General features: G+C 42.2%; 1 protein-coding gene across 1 annotated transcript in view; it reads right to left on the minus strand.

The window, feature by feature from the left end:
* The window catches only part of slc4a8 (solute carrier family 4 member 8), a gene marked incomplete at both ends in the record, with an annotated part of 97309 nt that overhangs the window by 71966 nt on the left and 8937 nt on the right, over positions 1-16406 (minus strand). The window contains one exon of the mRNA XM_083971200.1: positions 3801-3882. Coding sequence (XP_083827326.1) covers positions 3801-3882 — 82 coding nt within the window. The remainder of the gene's footprint in view (positions 1-3800; positions 3883-16406) is intronic.

Below are 16406 nucleotides of genomic sequence, written 5' to 3' on the forward strand. Positions count from 1 at the left end.
TGTGTGTGTCTGTCTGTGTGTGTGTGACACCGACAGTAACAGAGTTTAACTCGATATCAAAGCTTCAACAATATAAAAAAGAGGCAGAAAATAAAAATTTGACGTGTGTGTGTTTGTGTCTGTGTATGTACATAAGTGTGTGTTTCCACTTAAAGGTATAATATGTAGGAATTCCCCCCATCTAGCGGTGCGGTTGCATATCGGAACGTATTCTTGATGTTGCATTCACGTGAAATTGGGCAGACGTCCGCCAGCACTAGAATGAGTTGTTACAAGTCGTTACAAATACATAAGTGGGCGACGCACCGAACCGAGGCGGCCATGTTGCATCGCCATTTTTTACATTGAGTGGCGGCGTGACCGTAGGTAACCACGGAAACTGAGCGGAGCTGTGGGCTCGGCCTGTTAAAACTGTCACCACTGTGTAATGTGAGGAAGGACGGAGGCACTGGTGTTGCATTCAGGTGCAGTCAGGCAGACGGCCGTCGGCAAACCAACCGGATGTCATTTTACTCCACCAGAGAAAGACGGTAAAAAACAATACCACATCACCATGACAACATGTTGTCACATTGCCTGTATTGTTTTGCCTCGTGCTGGCGGACCACTTGTTTACATAGACACTTGTTTATCCTGTTACATGCAGCGTCTGTTGTCTGTCTGACGTCTGCCCCATTTCACCTGAATGCAACATCAAGAATACGTTCAGATATGCAACCGCACCGCTAGATGGGGGCAATTCCTACGTACTATACCTTTAAACAAAATGTCGATAAAAATACCTTGAGGTGCAGTGAGGATACAAGACAAAACTCTTGAGCTTCATCTGAGTTCTCCATCACTAAACATGTTATTATCCCTGCAGGGAAGTGATAATGGGCCAAGTGACACACACACACACACACACACACACACACACATGCATTTATACACACTTATACACACCTGTTCCCCTACTGTGATGATGACAGATAACCCCCACACCTCCCTCCCCCAACACTCATCTGAATAGACGCAGGATTCATTATTAATGTTTTAGTTGTATCCATCTCCACTGATGATGAAGGAGGCAATATCACACTCACACACACACACACACACACACACCAATAAGGAATGACTTAATTATGGAGAAAACTTCACATCATCTCAGTGTTTGGCCTCATAAAGCATTGATGAGCCGTTGGAGGCTGAGCGGAGCGAGGTCGACACCTGTGGTGCAGGATAATTAGATTCACTGAGTCTTCAAGCAACAACTTCAATAACAACTACAGAGATTCTTTATGAGTGTTTCCATCAGTCAGACGTCGCACTTTGGCCCCTAAATACTCATGGATGTCGTCATGTGGCAACTTAAAGTGTCTGCATGTAGAATATCTGTTGAGCTCAGGAAGTATGAGTCATGTAGTTGTTGCTGTTGTGCAGAATAACATCTTCTCATAATGAAATGCAAACTGCAGCTGCAAAGGTCACTGGTAGTGACAGACTACTCATCATGCACATGTTGTTATGTCAGCCACAGTTTGGAATAAAAATCAATTTGTATCAAAGCTGGAAATCAACAAATAAAAGAGTTCTGCAAATGAAAGTGTAAAAACAGAAAAGTCTCTGTTTGCTGAGGCTTCACAGCATCGAGAGCTTCAGAAAGGAAGCAAAGGAAAAACACATTTTCTGCTTTTCACCCGTTTTTTTTATGTTAGACACTTCACTGAAGACTAAAATCTTGCAAACATTAAGAAAACACACCAGAATTTGGCACCAAAACTTCTGCAGAAACTGAAAAGCTGCAATGAAAACTGTGAAAACAAACATGGAGGCAGAGAGAGGAGGAGGAGGAGGAGGAGGAGGTTGAGTTAGAGGGTGACAGAGAGGAGGTGGAGGACGAAGGCAAGAACCGAGGACACAACATGACCGTGCCATACTGTAAATCATTACCTGACCACGACCTTCACTGTGAACATGTGCAGGTATCACTGCACCGTGGGGCTAATGGCTGCACCGGCTGTCTAACAATCATTTGCATAGCTACAGTTTTTTCTTCCTTTGCACAGTTTTACAGTTTTATACATTATGCATATTTAATTAGGTACAGTTTTTCCTTTTTTCTGTAGGCTTAGCCTCTTGGATGAGAGGTGAAACGTCTTCCTAGACAAATAACTAAGTCCAGTTGCTTTCGATTTAACCTCCTTTGAAATACTATGACCTGGGCAAATGAGAATATGCACCGGCTTTTTTCTGTATTTTATTCACAACATATGAATTGACATAGTTTCAAAAGGATGTGTACAGTCGGTGTATATTCTTTCTCACTTCTTTGTGTCATGCAGTATATATATTTCTCTACTGGATACTTGAATTTCCTTTGGGATCAATAAAGTATCTCTAAGCCTGTAGGTCTAAGACTTGAGCCCTGCAGCTTCATCTTTATGTGAGAATGCGGACATATTTATTGCTTTTTCTTTTTTTTTTTACTGCATTCACAGTACAGTGGATGTTCCACCGGTAAATCCTAAACTGTTCTGGGCCTGTATTTATATTTTCTATGTTTGTACTGGGGAGTGGGGAAACCCAGATTGATCAGCTACTGTACCAATCATTATCTTATTATATGCCAGCACAACGCTCCCTTTCAGTCATCAATGGCAACACAGCTGCAGTTACAGACATGCAGCAAAACCGTCAGCAATTAAAAAAAAAAAACTGAACACATGGGCGCTTTAAAGGAGAATTCTGGCCTTTTTTCCTCGTTTTCCTGACAGAAACGAACACTTTTTCCTTGTTGTGATGATTTATTTACAAATATAAACGATCTGAGATATTATGGACATTACCACTGCACTGCTCCACCGTTTATTGTTGTAAAGAAATCATCACAACAAGGACAAAGTGTTAGTTTCTGTGGCGGGGAGAGCAGGCGCTCTGTGATGGGATAGTAATGTCTTTCTGGGATGTTTCAGAGTTGGGCTATCTGAGGTGAGTGATAACATGCAAAAACACAAAGTTTATACTGTTTATATGAGTTCAGTGGTGTCTCTAAGGATTCCAGTCATGTACCAGAGATGTTTGATTGTTTTCTAAGTGTTTGTTGTGGTTGAAAGAACTGCCCCCATAGGTTAGCATTGTGGCTATCGCTAGCGTCGGGTAGCCATGGTAACTCTGGTTTGCCTGCATCAATTTTAGTCGCGTTTTTTGCTCCATCCAACACTGGGTGACCATCAGGACAACGATTTAGGGGTCAAAAATGACCGGAATTCTCCTTTAAAGGCCTCATGCTGTGCACTTTTCTCTGGGTTTATTTACCTGCTGATATCCCTAAGATGTACCATTGGTTTTGAGTACCTGTGATCTGCTTAATATCGTTTCTACTGCCCCTTTCTGTTGCCTCTTTCTGGAGCTCTAGCAGGCACAGGTCATTTGGCCAATCAGAAGAGAGAATTAGAACCTCTCCTCTGATTGGCTCACTGTTTTTGAGTGGCGTGTGGTCGGACCAATCACAGGCAAGTAACTAAAACCTAAGCTGTATTCATAAAAATTGAAAAAAAAAAACACAACTGGTCACGGTGGGCGGAGTTACCTTGTGTGTGACATCACAGAAAGGAGGAAGTGCTATCCGCTCGTCTTAAAGAGACAGTTTCTACAAATGGGCGGTGTGCGTTTCTCCGTTTATGACCAGTTTGTTGCATGGGGCAGTATATACGTGGCCCAGAGACCTCCCCAAGCACCAAAAAATAACCCAAATCACATTTTTAAGTCCAGAGGTTTGATGACTTTCTCCATCCGTGCAGAGTCAGACCACTCACCTTCTAGCTCCTCCTTCTCATAGTGGATGTTCAGCACGGAGCTGGTGCCTCCCTGGTCCACCACCACCTCCTCATCCGGCCTCTAAGGGACACACAGAGACACAAAAGACACGTGTGAGGACGGAGGGTCTTCTTGTCCTCTCAGCAGCACAGTTTCTTTTATAACCCCCTAACCCTCAGTCACCAGCAGCCGCGGTGTTCTCAGAGAGAAGTTCAACATCTCAACAACAACAACAGAGGCGTTCAGGGACACGTCCAGCAGCCTTTCAGGAGGATCAAGATCAGCGTGTGCGTGCGTGCGTGAAAGAGAAGCTGAAAGGTCGTTGTTACGTCCAGAGGTGTCGAACCACTGCCACTGTAACAGAGCTGTTAATTGGTCGAGCTTTTCAACAACGAGTCAAATTCCAGACAGGCTATTCTCAGACCGTCTGGCACAGAGAGACACGCGGAGGACAGGCGCACACAACACACATGCACACGTACACTACACACACACACACACACACACACACACAGCCAGGGGTAAGTAAACAGAGCAGGAATCAGTTGGAGAATTTGCTGGGCTCTGCTATCCAGGGGAAATCAAATCAAATCAAATCCAATTAGCAGAGTAGCTACCACATCCGTCAGCGGTGGTGGTGGTGGAGCCGCTGCTGCAGGTCCAGGATGCCACCGGGTGTTTTACTACGCAGCAGCGAGGCTTTCTCAGAAAACAATGAACTGTTTGCTCGTGTGCAGCCGAGTGTGTGTGTGTGTGTGTGTGTGTTTTATCCACACGCTCATGTATCAAGTCCTGTGACACTGAGGACAGAGGACGTTACCGTCTTGACTTCAGACAGTCGGTTCCTCTGCACAGGAAATCTGTCAGTTCTGATTTCTGTTTTAACACTCAGTTAGTAGAGAGTCAGTGTGCAGCTCTGCAGCAAAAGGGAAAAATCAGACAATAAACTTTATTTACAAAGCGCTTTAAAGACTTCAAATGCAACTCAAAGTTCTTCACAAGTGACTGATAAAATTGCTTAAAGGGATAGTTCAACATTTTGTCAAATTGGCCCATTGCCATAATCCCTATAGTCATAGCAGTAGGTTCGTTACCTTTAATTGTCGGTGCAAGCTATTTTTAGAACGGCGGAGCAGAGCCGTGAGCTGCTCAGAGCTACGCTACGGAGGCTCATGGGATTTCTTTTTGTTTCCCTCATCAAACTGTGACCTGCACATTCACCACGCTATGAGATAATAACACAACGTTACCACACAGAGTTGTTTTAGAGGTAAATACAGAGACTGTTGATGAAAAACTGTCCCTGAAGGCAACGTGCATCAGCGGTTTTGCATGAATTTCCCTCTAAAACAACTCTGTGTGGTAACGTTGTGTTATTATCTCATAGCGTGGTGAATGTGCAGGTCACAGCTTGTCCACCAGAGCGTTGTGGAGTTGTTGGTTTGTGTATTTGATGAGTTTGATGAGGGAAACCAAGAAATCCCATAATGAGCCTCCGTAGCGTACAGTAGCTCTGAGCAGCTCACGGCTCTGCTCCGCCGTTCTAAAAATAGCTTGCACCGACAATTAAAGGTAACGAACCTACTACTATGACTATAGGGATTATGGCAATGGGCCAATTTGACAAAATGTTTATCTATCCCTTTAACATCCAAATAACCAAATCAAATTAGCAACACTAACCAAAGTAAACTGCAACAGTAAAACATCAACAAAATGAACTATAATACAGTAAATATTAATGATCAACTGTAACATGGGAGAACAACGACCGACAGCAGCATCAGCTCCTATATGTAAAATGGCAGCAGAGCTCTGGTGCATATGAGATCAATAGCTTCAATCTATAAATAAATGTAAATGGTTGAGGGAGGTAAAAGTTCCACGCTGCCTGCCAACAGCTGCACACATACACACACACAGACACGCACATACACACACACACAGCTCTCTGCAGACTAATAGATGCCCACTCAGTGTGAACACATGATCTGTATGTACTGAATGTGACTGACTGACTGACTGACTGACTGTGTATAGGGTTGGTGTGTGGATGCAGAATTGGCTGCCGTGGTAAATCTCTACACCCACACATCAAAAAGGGAAGGAAAAAAAAGACTTCAAGTGCAGAATGTTAAAAAATAATTAAATAAAGTGGAAATGAATTATCCGTGATGATGAAACTGACGGATACAGAGTATTAAGAGCATGCGTGTGCTTCCCTGAAAGGATCGATTGTGTTTTTGCATATCATTATGATGTCACAGTGAGGTTGTTGCATAACCTGCAGCAAAGATGCACGTTCTTTAAATCATGGCTGTTAAATAATCTGATGAGTTAAGCTCTGTTGGCCACTGTTGTGCATTTCTGTGTTTATCAATACAGTCTATTCAATATGTCTCCCTCTTGTTAACACTGAGGAGCAGTTTACAGTTTTAGCTCATGCAGTCCTGCAGCAATGGAATTGGTCACAGACTGAGCCAAAAAAAAAAAAAAAAAAAACTGCAACTCTTCTTCTTTTTCCAGGGAGACAGAGAAATAGAGAGAGAGATTTTGTAGGAAAGAGCTGCAAGTTTATATTTAGTGGAGTGGAAATGAAAATGTCTTGGTCTGTCGGAGCTGCATGTACGAGTCTGATCTTAATTTGTTCTGGTTCAAAACCTTAGGAGAGACAAAGCGATATATCCCGTTAATGAAAAACAATCATTTTTATTAAAGCTTTGCAGGAGAGAAAAGGACATTTTGCACTAAAGTACCCCCTCTGTGTGCGTGAAGCGTGTGTATGTGTGTGTGTGTGTGTGCGTGTTATTGTAAAGTGTGCGATTTTCCTTTGTTCTCCTGGGGTTTAGCTGACAAAACACCAAATACAGTTTATTGACTTTAAAAAATCCCACTTTTGCATCATGCTGCTTTCTCCCTGCAGTTATGAAATGTGATAAATGGGGATAGCACACACACATACACACACACACACACTGTATGCATGTGTATGTGTGTGTGTGTGTGCACTGCATTATCTCTGAAATCCTTAAGCCGTTTCTTATCTCCTGTCTCATTCCTTTAGCCTCTCAGCACTGTTAAAACCTGAACAGCTAAGCATATTAGCAACAAGACATGAGATAAGAAGAAAAAACTAATTAACATGCAGCACAGATGGATAAATGTCTCATCTTATTATTACAAGTAAAAACTCTAAATTCAAATCTGTCTTTTATGTTTTCTGGCCCATCCCTCTGATATCAGCGCAGAGTAGACAACCATCATTTATGATTCACACGTGAAGTCGGAGGTAAATGTGGGATCCCCAGACACGCGGTGAATTCTCAGGTGTGTGTGGCAGCAGATCGGAGCTGTGGGACCGCTCTCTCTCTCTCTCTCTATCTCTCTCTCTGTTTCTGTCTCTTTGTTTCCATGGCTGAGCACTTTCTTTATCCCCAAGACACTTCTGTCCTTTCACAAAAGAGGGCCACTTAATTAGGAAGTCGTGCTCGGGCCAAACACTGGATGTGACTCAGGGTTTTATAATTATGTTTATACAGGGAGGTGTATATGGTGGTGACACAAAAAGGCTCAGGACTACGTTATGTTTTTACAAGCAGCAGTCAGTGTAGATGCAACTAACGGCTAATTAATGTCATAGCAACATGGCTCTGGAAGTGGAAATATAAATAATGCTGTATAACACAACTTCTCATTAGTATATAATTATAATTAGTATATAGTGAACACCCATTAATTCTTTCTCTCTCTTTTTAATCATCATTAAAGGGTGAATATAGTGATGGTCGGCTCGCCCAGCATTTCCACCATTAATTAAAGCAGCACTAAGTAACTTTTCAACCTTCATAAAATATTTTCATAACTTTTGTGATGATACATCGACTTACAACAAGTTGAATGACACCTCTGTCGTGGTCTGAGGGGGTCTGTATCTCTTTCTCTGGCACTAAGCAGCTTGAGGAGCATGGTAGGAACCCTGCTCTCACTTTACTTTCACTTTCACTTTTGCGAGTCACAACAAGGAGGGAACAGGCAAAACGGCACTTTAGCAATGGATTATGTTTGTGTTTTCACTTTGAAATGATCCACTGGAAACAGAAACTTAGTTTTGATGTCTTCTGTTAATTTTAATGCAGGATATTTACAGGGCTTCACGCTAGTGCTCATGGGAAATGGAGTCTTCCTTCAGGCAAAACACTACCGCTTTGGTCCACAGGCGCCGCCAAACTCAACCAAAACTGAAAGTTCTTTAGTACTGCTTTAAAATAACAAAATAACGATAGAGACAAAACTATATATTTATCGAAAATGGAGCCATTAACTCATTGAGTGCCAACCACGTAATTTCTCGTTTTTCGTTCCCATGCGTTGAGTGCCGAAAACGTAATTTTACGTTTTTTGCTTTTTTTTTAAATTATGAAAATAGACACTTTAATACACATTATATGTAAATTTGGGGACTCTACGACGAGGAGAACTGAAATAGATGACGATCAAAGTCACATGACAGCTCATGATCTGGAAGTTTTTATCATAACTCGGCTTCTGCAAACGAGTTCTGCATGCAGATGCAGCAGCTGCTGCAGCGCAGCTGCTCTGCTCTCACCCGCGCTGCTGCTCCAGCTGCTCGAGCTGCTCGGAGCTGAACCAGGAAGCTCTCAGCCGACAGTCCGCCCGGTCTTCATCTGGAGCAACACCGTGTCCTCCCCAAAGTCCTCCCGCGGTAAAATCTGATGGTCTCTGGGCCAAAGCAGACCGGCATCACCGACCCGAACCACAGAAGGACCGCGACCACCGGCGGGACCGGTCTTCCCGAGCCGCGGTGGCCGACTGACCCTCACGCTCCGCGGCGAGAAGCTGTGACACGGCACGGTGCGTCTGTGTTATTGTTGTTTAGTGGCGCCCCCCCCGCCCCCGATGGTGGTTTTGTGAATAGAACAACAACTGTTGTATATATTTATCTTATACGAGCCCTTTGATCCAGAAATGCGAGTGTCAGAAGAGCGACAGACACAAACAGCGCACCTTTCATAAAAGACGCTCTATCTCCTTTTCTAGAAAAAAAGGAGGGATTTTGGTGAAACCCAGCCATGTTTAGCTTGACTTTTCTCAGGAACGGAGGCACGTAGAAACAAACGGTTTGTGGCCACTTGAAGCATTAAGGTAAACCTTTCAATTGAGCCACAGTATGTGTTGGTGGCAATAATATAGAATACACTGTGGCTCTACATAAAAAGTCAAAAATGGTCTAAATTGCCGGTACACTTGACTAAAACTTTGGAAAGGAGCGCGGCACTCAATGAGTTAACAAGTGTGGGTAGCGGAGATTCATCCACATTAATATGAGACTTTTTTATAACCAAATACAAACTCCTCGTTGTCCCTTTAATTATCTTATGGTGGTTTTTATTTATGTTGGAAGTCGGAGTGTCGAGTGCTTTCTAGGTGAAAAACAAACACGTAAGTTGGAAAAATGTACGATTAATAGAAAATAAACGGAAATTTTAGGATTTCATACTTGTGGATGTTCGATTTCAATGCAAACAATTTATAAAATCTTATACAACAAAAGCATAAACATGTAACGTGCATCCAAAATAATCAGGCTACAAGCCATAAGACACCGCTAGCCCTCGTTAGCAACACTACGTTGATATCTAACAACTCTCTGAGCTGTTTTTTTTAAGAAGTTACCAGAGAAATAAAATAAACAGTAAAACTGCAGTGTTCACTACTGGATTCTTAACTGGTGGTGAGATTTGTCTGACTTTACGATTCAAGATTAAAATTCCAATTTGGAGCTCGGAAATTCTGACTTACAACTCACAACTGAACTGAACGCACCATGAGTAACAAGCCTTAACTGTTGGTATTAAAAGCAACAAGTGAACGAAGAGAGGCGGCAAAAAAGAAAAGACAATATCTCTGAGTTCCTGTGACAAATTAATTATTCCTACATCCTTTTTTTTAACACCTTCTCATTTTAGACCACTAGTGACAGAAACACTTATGTTTTCTCAGTTTCCTCCTCGTGAATCCAACACGAACGCTAGAGAAATAAAACATAGTGTTTCTTTCATTTTAATCCCATCCTCCCTCCCTGCTCCCTAAGGCCTTGTTCACACTGCCACTCCAAATCCAATCTTGTCACATCCAGATTGTATCCAGTTTCATTTTTTGAGAGTCTGAACAGTCAAAATCCGATTTTTCCCAAAACGGATTCAAAACGCATACGGAGGTGCAGTGGTTTCAAATGCGGATTTGTAGAGATCCGATTCAATGCAAACGGTGTCGTCGTGGCTCAAATAGGATTTGGAAGCGTCTTTTGTGTCACTCGCAGTGCAACACAACGTATCGCTGGACTCAGTAGGCTCCGTTTCTGTTGCATTCATGCAATTAGCAGTTTATTTACGCAGTTTATTGCCTCTTATCCATTTTGTTTGATTGTTTGTTTGTCGGCTTAGCTTGTTACGCCAACAAAAACCAGTGTGGATGAGACTCGCAATATGGACACAACATGCAGATCAGATCTGATCAGATTTGCATCAGTGGTGCAGTCCGAACAAGGCCTAACAGACACACACAGCTGGACACACTGGGATCTTTACACTTAAATGGATAGTTCACTAAAAATTGAAATTTTTTCAGCGGAAGCTCCACTTCCCAGTTCGTCCAAATTTGGACGAACTGGGAAGAGGAGCTTCGAGAAGCTTCCGCTACAAAACAAGCTTGATATATAGACTTTAAATTTAATTTTTCGGGGCTTCAATACAAGACGGACATTACATACGAGCAGCATGGAGGTATTTGGATGTTTTTTGGTGTGTCTTTTTGTTACGAAGACAGTTGGTATCCATTTGCAACCGTTATATGGACATGCACTGCTACGCCGAGACCCCCTGTAACTCAGAGAAGCCACGGAGGACTCTGAAACTTCTCCCAGCCCTTAGTCCACATGAGGGGGAGGAGATAATGAGTGAAATTTCAATTTTGAGTGAACTATCCCTTTAATAATAACAACAACAATACAGAAAACCGCCTAAATAAAAATGTTCGACTTCAATAGCACGACAAAATGTTCTTACACCAGCTCCACAACCACACCTGAGCCAACAAAGGTCTGATACAGTGCGACAGTGTGAATTTCTCAATTTTTCTGGAGTTTAGCCCATGTAACCTTGATTTTCACACACACACACACACACACATATACACACACACACACACCGTTATCAGTCAGTGCAGCTGTGGTTTGGTGAATTGGAGTTTGTAGTGTGTGTGGGTTTAGACTCAGGCTGGAGGCAGTCGACTCGGCTCCATTAGAGCTGCAGCTTCACAAAACATATAGAGAGAGAGAGGAAGAGAGGAAGAGAGAGACTCTAAAAGCTCTTTGTCCCAGAAACGACAGTAGACCATCATCAATTAGTTTGCATCCATTTGGTGGACACACACACACACACACAAATACACACAGATTCTCCTGAGCTACAGATCGAATTGTCTTTCAAACAAAACAAAACAAAACAAAAGTTCTAGGTCGTCTTTTGTGGAAGTAATCAGTTTAATCAGATTAAAGTGAAATGCATCCAAAACCTTTTTCCTTCTCCTGAGAGACAGAGGAACATGACTCACAGCCTGTCGTCGTTCGTCATCCTGGTCACAGTTCACTAACAGCGCCTTCTTAATGGCGGCTTCATGCAGGTATGTGTTTTTCCAACAGGTTAATGGTTGGCTGTCATTCACAGGCAGCTCGTGTCTCTGGTGTCACATTAAGAGCTTCAGCTAATAAAAAAAAAAAAAAAAAAAAATTAAAGCTCCCACGGCACTTAAAGTTTTGTTTGCTCTCTCTGTGGGTGAGCACATCTGTGACCCTCCAAGCTCGCTGCTGCTGCACATGTGCGTGATTTTCCACTGACAGGGTGGATAATTTGTGTTTTCCTGCCTGACGATATCTCCTGGCAACTGTCACTCGTTCTCCGCTCTTGTCCTCCAGCTTTGAAATCGGTCACACACACACACACACACGCATACACACACACACACACACACACACACACACACACACACACACACGCCGACCACTCAGGAGGGTTTTATGACTCAAACATAATTTTCCACACAGATTATTGCTGCTGTTGCTGCAATGTGGAAGCCGCCCGTGTTATTAGCAGCTATAGCACCAACATGGCTGCCACGTCCTTGAGTTTCTGTCCTTTTACCAGCAGACCAGTGCTAACCTAACCAGCCGTGGGGAAACCAACCAACGGTGAAGCTGCTCTCTGATAAATGCCACTTAGCCTGAAGCACATGACGTTATAAGCTTTAACCTCCTGCTGTCCTCCTGGGTCAAGGAAGGAAGGACGAAAGGAAGGAAGGAAGTTAGGGAGGAAGGAAGGAAGGAAGGAAGGAAGGAAGTATAAAGGGATAGAAGGAAGGAAGGAAGGAAGGAAGGAAGGAAGGAAGGAAGGAAGGAAGGAAGGAAGGAAGGAAGGAAGGAAGGAAGGAAGGAAGGAAGGACAAAGGGAATGATGGGAGGAAAGAAAAAGGGAAAAAGGATTGTGGAAAGAAGGAAGGGAGAAAGGAAGGAAAGAAGGAAGGATGGAAGGATAAAGGGATAGAAGGAAGGAAGGATAAAAGGATTGAAGGAAGGAAGGAAGGAAGGAAGGAAGGAAGGAAGGAAGGAAGGAAGGAAGGAAGGAAGGCAGAAAGGACGAAGGGAAAGAAAGAAGGAAGGACAAAGGGAACGATGGGAGGAAAGAAGGAAGGAAAAATAGATGGAGGGAGGGAACAGATTGGGTCAAAAAAGAAGGAAGAAATAAGGACGAAGGGAAGGAAAGATGGAGGGATAGGGAACAGACCAGGTCAACTGGATCAAAAGAGGAAGGAAGAAAGAAGAAGGACGAAGGGAAGGATGGACAAAGGGAAAGAAGAAAGGAAGGAAGGAAGGATAAAGGGATAGAAGGAAGGAAGGAAGGACAAAGGGATAGAAGGAAGGAAGGAAGGAAGGAAGGAAGGAAGGACGAAGGGAAAGAAAGAAGGAAGGAAGGAAGGAAGGACAAAGGGAACGATGGGAGGAAAGAAGGAAGGAAAAATAGATAGAGGGCGGGAACAAGAAGGAAGAAGTAAGGACGAAGGGAAGGGAGGAAGGGAGGGATGGCAAAAAGGATTGTGGAAAGAAGGAAGGGAGAAAGGAAGGAAAGAAGGAAGGATGGAGGAAGTGAACAGAGGACAACAGGAGGGTTACAGTAACAGCACATGATGATGAACATCCACAGCCCCGACAGATTCAACCTCCCGATGGACGATCACACACGTTCTCATTTCCTTTAATTATCGATAATCTCACAATCAATCTAATCTATCTCATCTCCATCGTTTTACATAAACTAACTCCTTCGCTCGAAGGGTTGTGTGCAGTGTGTGTTTATTATTTTAGACTGACTCACATGATGAAAGACTTGAGGCACCCTGGTCTCACATCACATCTCAGAACGTAAGAGCCAAAAATAGAGCAACGACGCTACAGTATCACTCGCCTACGTTTGACAAACTAAACAAATACAAGATGCGTTCGCTGGCAGGGGGCAGATTGTCCCAGAAAAGAAGTTTGATTCCCAGAGCAGCAGCACCGAGTAGTACAGTCACACACACAGTGTCCTACTTATGATGCAGATAAACCTCCCTTTGATGCAGAAAATTGAGGAGAAGAAATAATCATAGGCTTCATCAGGCTGTTGCTTTATGACATCAAAATGTTTTTTTTTTTTCTTCCTGCATTTGAAGCTTAATTTGCTTTTCCCTTCCTGAGACGAGTTCACGGCTTTGACGCCCAGGAAAGGCACTTTCAAAATCTCTTGGAGATAAAATGAAATTAGTTTTTTTTTTACTCTCTCTTCTTGGCAACAACTTCAAGCAAAACCAGAAAATATGATATTTAAAGTGCATTAGAGTATGCTGGAGACAATGTGGCCAACCACTTTCATATATTCTTGCTTGCCCTCTTATCCAACCATATTGGCACGAACTTGCTGGAGAAATTCAGTCAACCCTTCGTTTAAAAGTTGATTTTTCTTTTACACTGCAAAAACTCTAAATCTTACCAAGAATATTTGTCTTCTATCTAGTCAAAACAGATCTCATTATACCTAAAATAAGTATATTTATACATATACATACATAGTTATACATAAAAAGTAGCTTGTTTTTAGACACTTTTGACTTATTTCAAGCCTATTTTCAGTTGAAATAAGTAGAAAAATCTGACAGTGGAGCAAGTTTTTCTTTCTTATTACAAGCACAAAAAACTTGCTTTCACTGGCAGATTGTTCTACTTATTTCAAGTGAAAATTTGTTTGAAACAAGTGAAAATGATCTAAAAACAAGTAGATTTTTAGGTGATAAGTCTTATTTAAAGTGGAAAGAGATTAGTTTTGACTAGAAATGAGACATTTTGACAAGAAATAAGACAAATATTCTTGGAACGATTTTGAGTTTTTGCAGTGTATCATGCTGTACTAAATTCCCAGTTGGACTTATTATGGCTCAGGACAACTATCTTTACAAAGTGCTCTTTGCTCTGCAAGCAAAAAGGCCATTACAAAGAAATGGCTGCAGACAAATTTGCCATCAAAGAATGACTGGATCACCATTGTCAACGAAATACAATGCATAGAAAAACTGACCTTCATCCTAAGACTACGAGCTGAACAGACTGGGAATAGATGGATGGATGGATGGATGGATGGATGGATGGATGGATGGATGGATGGATGGATGGATGGATGGATGGATGGATGGATGGATGGATGGATGGATGGATGGATGGATGGATGGATGGATGGATGGATGGATGGATGGATGGATGGATGGATGGATGGATGGATGGATGGATACTAAATTCAAGTGTCTCTCACTCATCCAGACAGTTAAAACACAGACCAAAGCATACAATAAATACATACAAAGCCAGCCTAGTAGGCAGTGTAAGAGCACATATAAATGTGGAAGTGGAGCTATAGAATAAAATTATATCACAATCAAAAGTATAAGTGCATGATAAGAAATGTATAAAAGATAAAAGACTGGATGAAATTACTTCATATTCTCTAACGTGTAACTCATTGTCTGTGTGAATGATAACCCCATTTTGCTCTAATGTATGACCCTATGCCAACCTTGTCAACCTGTCTGTTCTATATTATCTTGTTCTTTCTCTGTTTTATGTTTCCCTGTTTGTCCTTTATTGTTGGAAAAAAAAGAACTGAAAACTTAATAAAAAAGAAAGTTTCAAAAAAATAAAATCAAGTGCATTACAGTGAAAACCATCGAACTGCTGAACAAATAGAGCAGCAATAACGATTTGCATCCCGGTCTCCTGACTGAGTGGGGCGATCAATGAGCTGTGCCAGAAAAGCTGCTGCCTCCATCAGGACCGTGAGAGGAACCGGCTTCGGAGCGCCGAGGCCTGATGAAGACCCGGACAACTGACAGGACGCAGCACAGACGCTGCTGTGTGATCACATACTGTTGTTATGAGAGCAGCTTTCACCTTGTATGACTCCAACAGCTACTCCAACTCAGTCAGTGGTGGATTCATAGAAGTGCTCCGATGATTCAGCAGCACATCGTGGGAAAAATCCATCATTACTGACTCTGTCTAACAAAACTACAGTACACATGCACTGCACCATTACTATTTAATTTATTCATCTGTTTTGTTTTAATTTTATTTTCTATATGTAATTTTAATATTAATATGTAAGTGATGCATTCATATGGTTGTGTGCAAGATCAATCAATAGTAGGTTATTGAATGGTACAGTAATATTGTGGGGGGGTATGTTTATGTTTTTATTATTTCTATTCACTTATGTTTGTGAACTTATGCTCTTGCTTTAATAAATGGGAGCCATATGTGTATACGGCAGGGAAAATAAGTATATAACACAAAGAAAATATATTTCTAATCAGGCTATTGACATGAAACTTTCACCAGATGTCGGTACCAACACAAGTAATGCACACATACAAAGAAATCAGAACATATCTGTCCATAAATGAAGTTACGTGTAATAAATAAAGTGAATAAGCATTGAACACATGGAGAAGAAAAGGAAGAGGTTCAGAAAGGAATGAAAGAGAAGAAAGCAGCAGGAATCTGTCAAAGTCCAGAAAGTGATCCTGTCTCCTATCAGTTCTCATTAATATCAGCTGCTTTAGTCCTGATTGATGCCTATAAAAAGGTTTCTCATCACCAAGGCGTCACACAAGAAGCATCATCATCATGGTTCAAAGCAAAGAGCTCCAGACCTTCACAACCTTATGTTGATAAAAACACACTGACTGATGGTGTTACAGGTTACAGACGTGTTTCTGAACCTCTGAATGCATCGTGAAGTGAAAACAGAAGAACATCATTGGACCATAAAGCGTCCACGACCAGGTGCTGCTGCAAGATTTCTGACAGAGTCCAAAGAAAACTCAGAGTCGTCGTCGTCACAGAGCTCAGAGCTTCAGACTGACCTGGAATCAGCAGGTAAACGACTCAACCAAAAAAAATGGCGATGCAACATGGCCGCCTCGGTTCGGTGCGTCGCCCACTTATG

Source organism: Trachurus trachurus, assembly GCF_905171665.1.
Source record: "Trachurus trachurus genome assembly, chromosome: 5".
Classification (NCBI taxonomy): domain Eukaryota; kingdom Metazoa; phylum Chordata; class Actinopteri; order Carangiformes; family Carangidae; genus Trachurus; species Trachurus trachurus.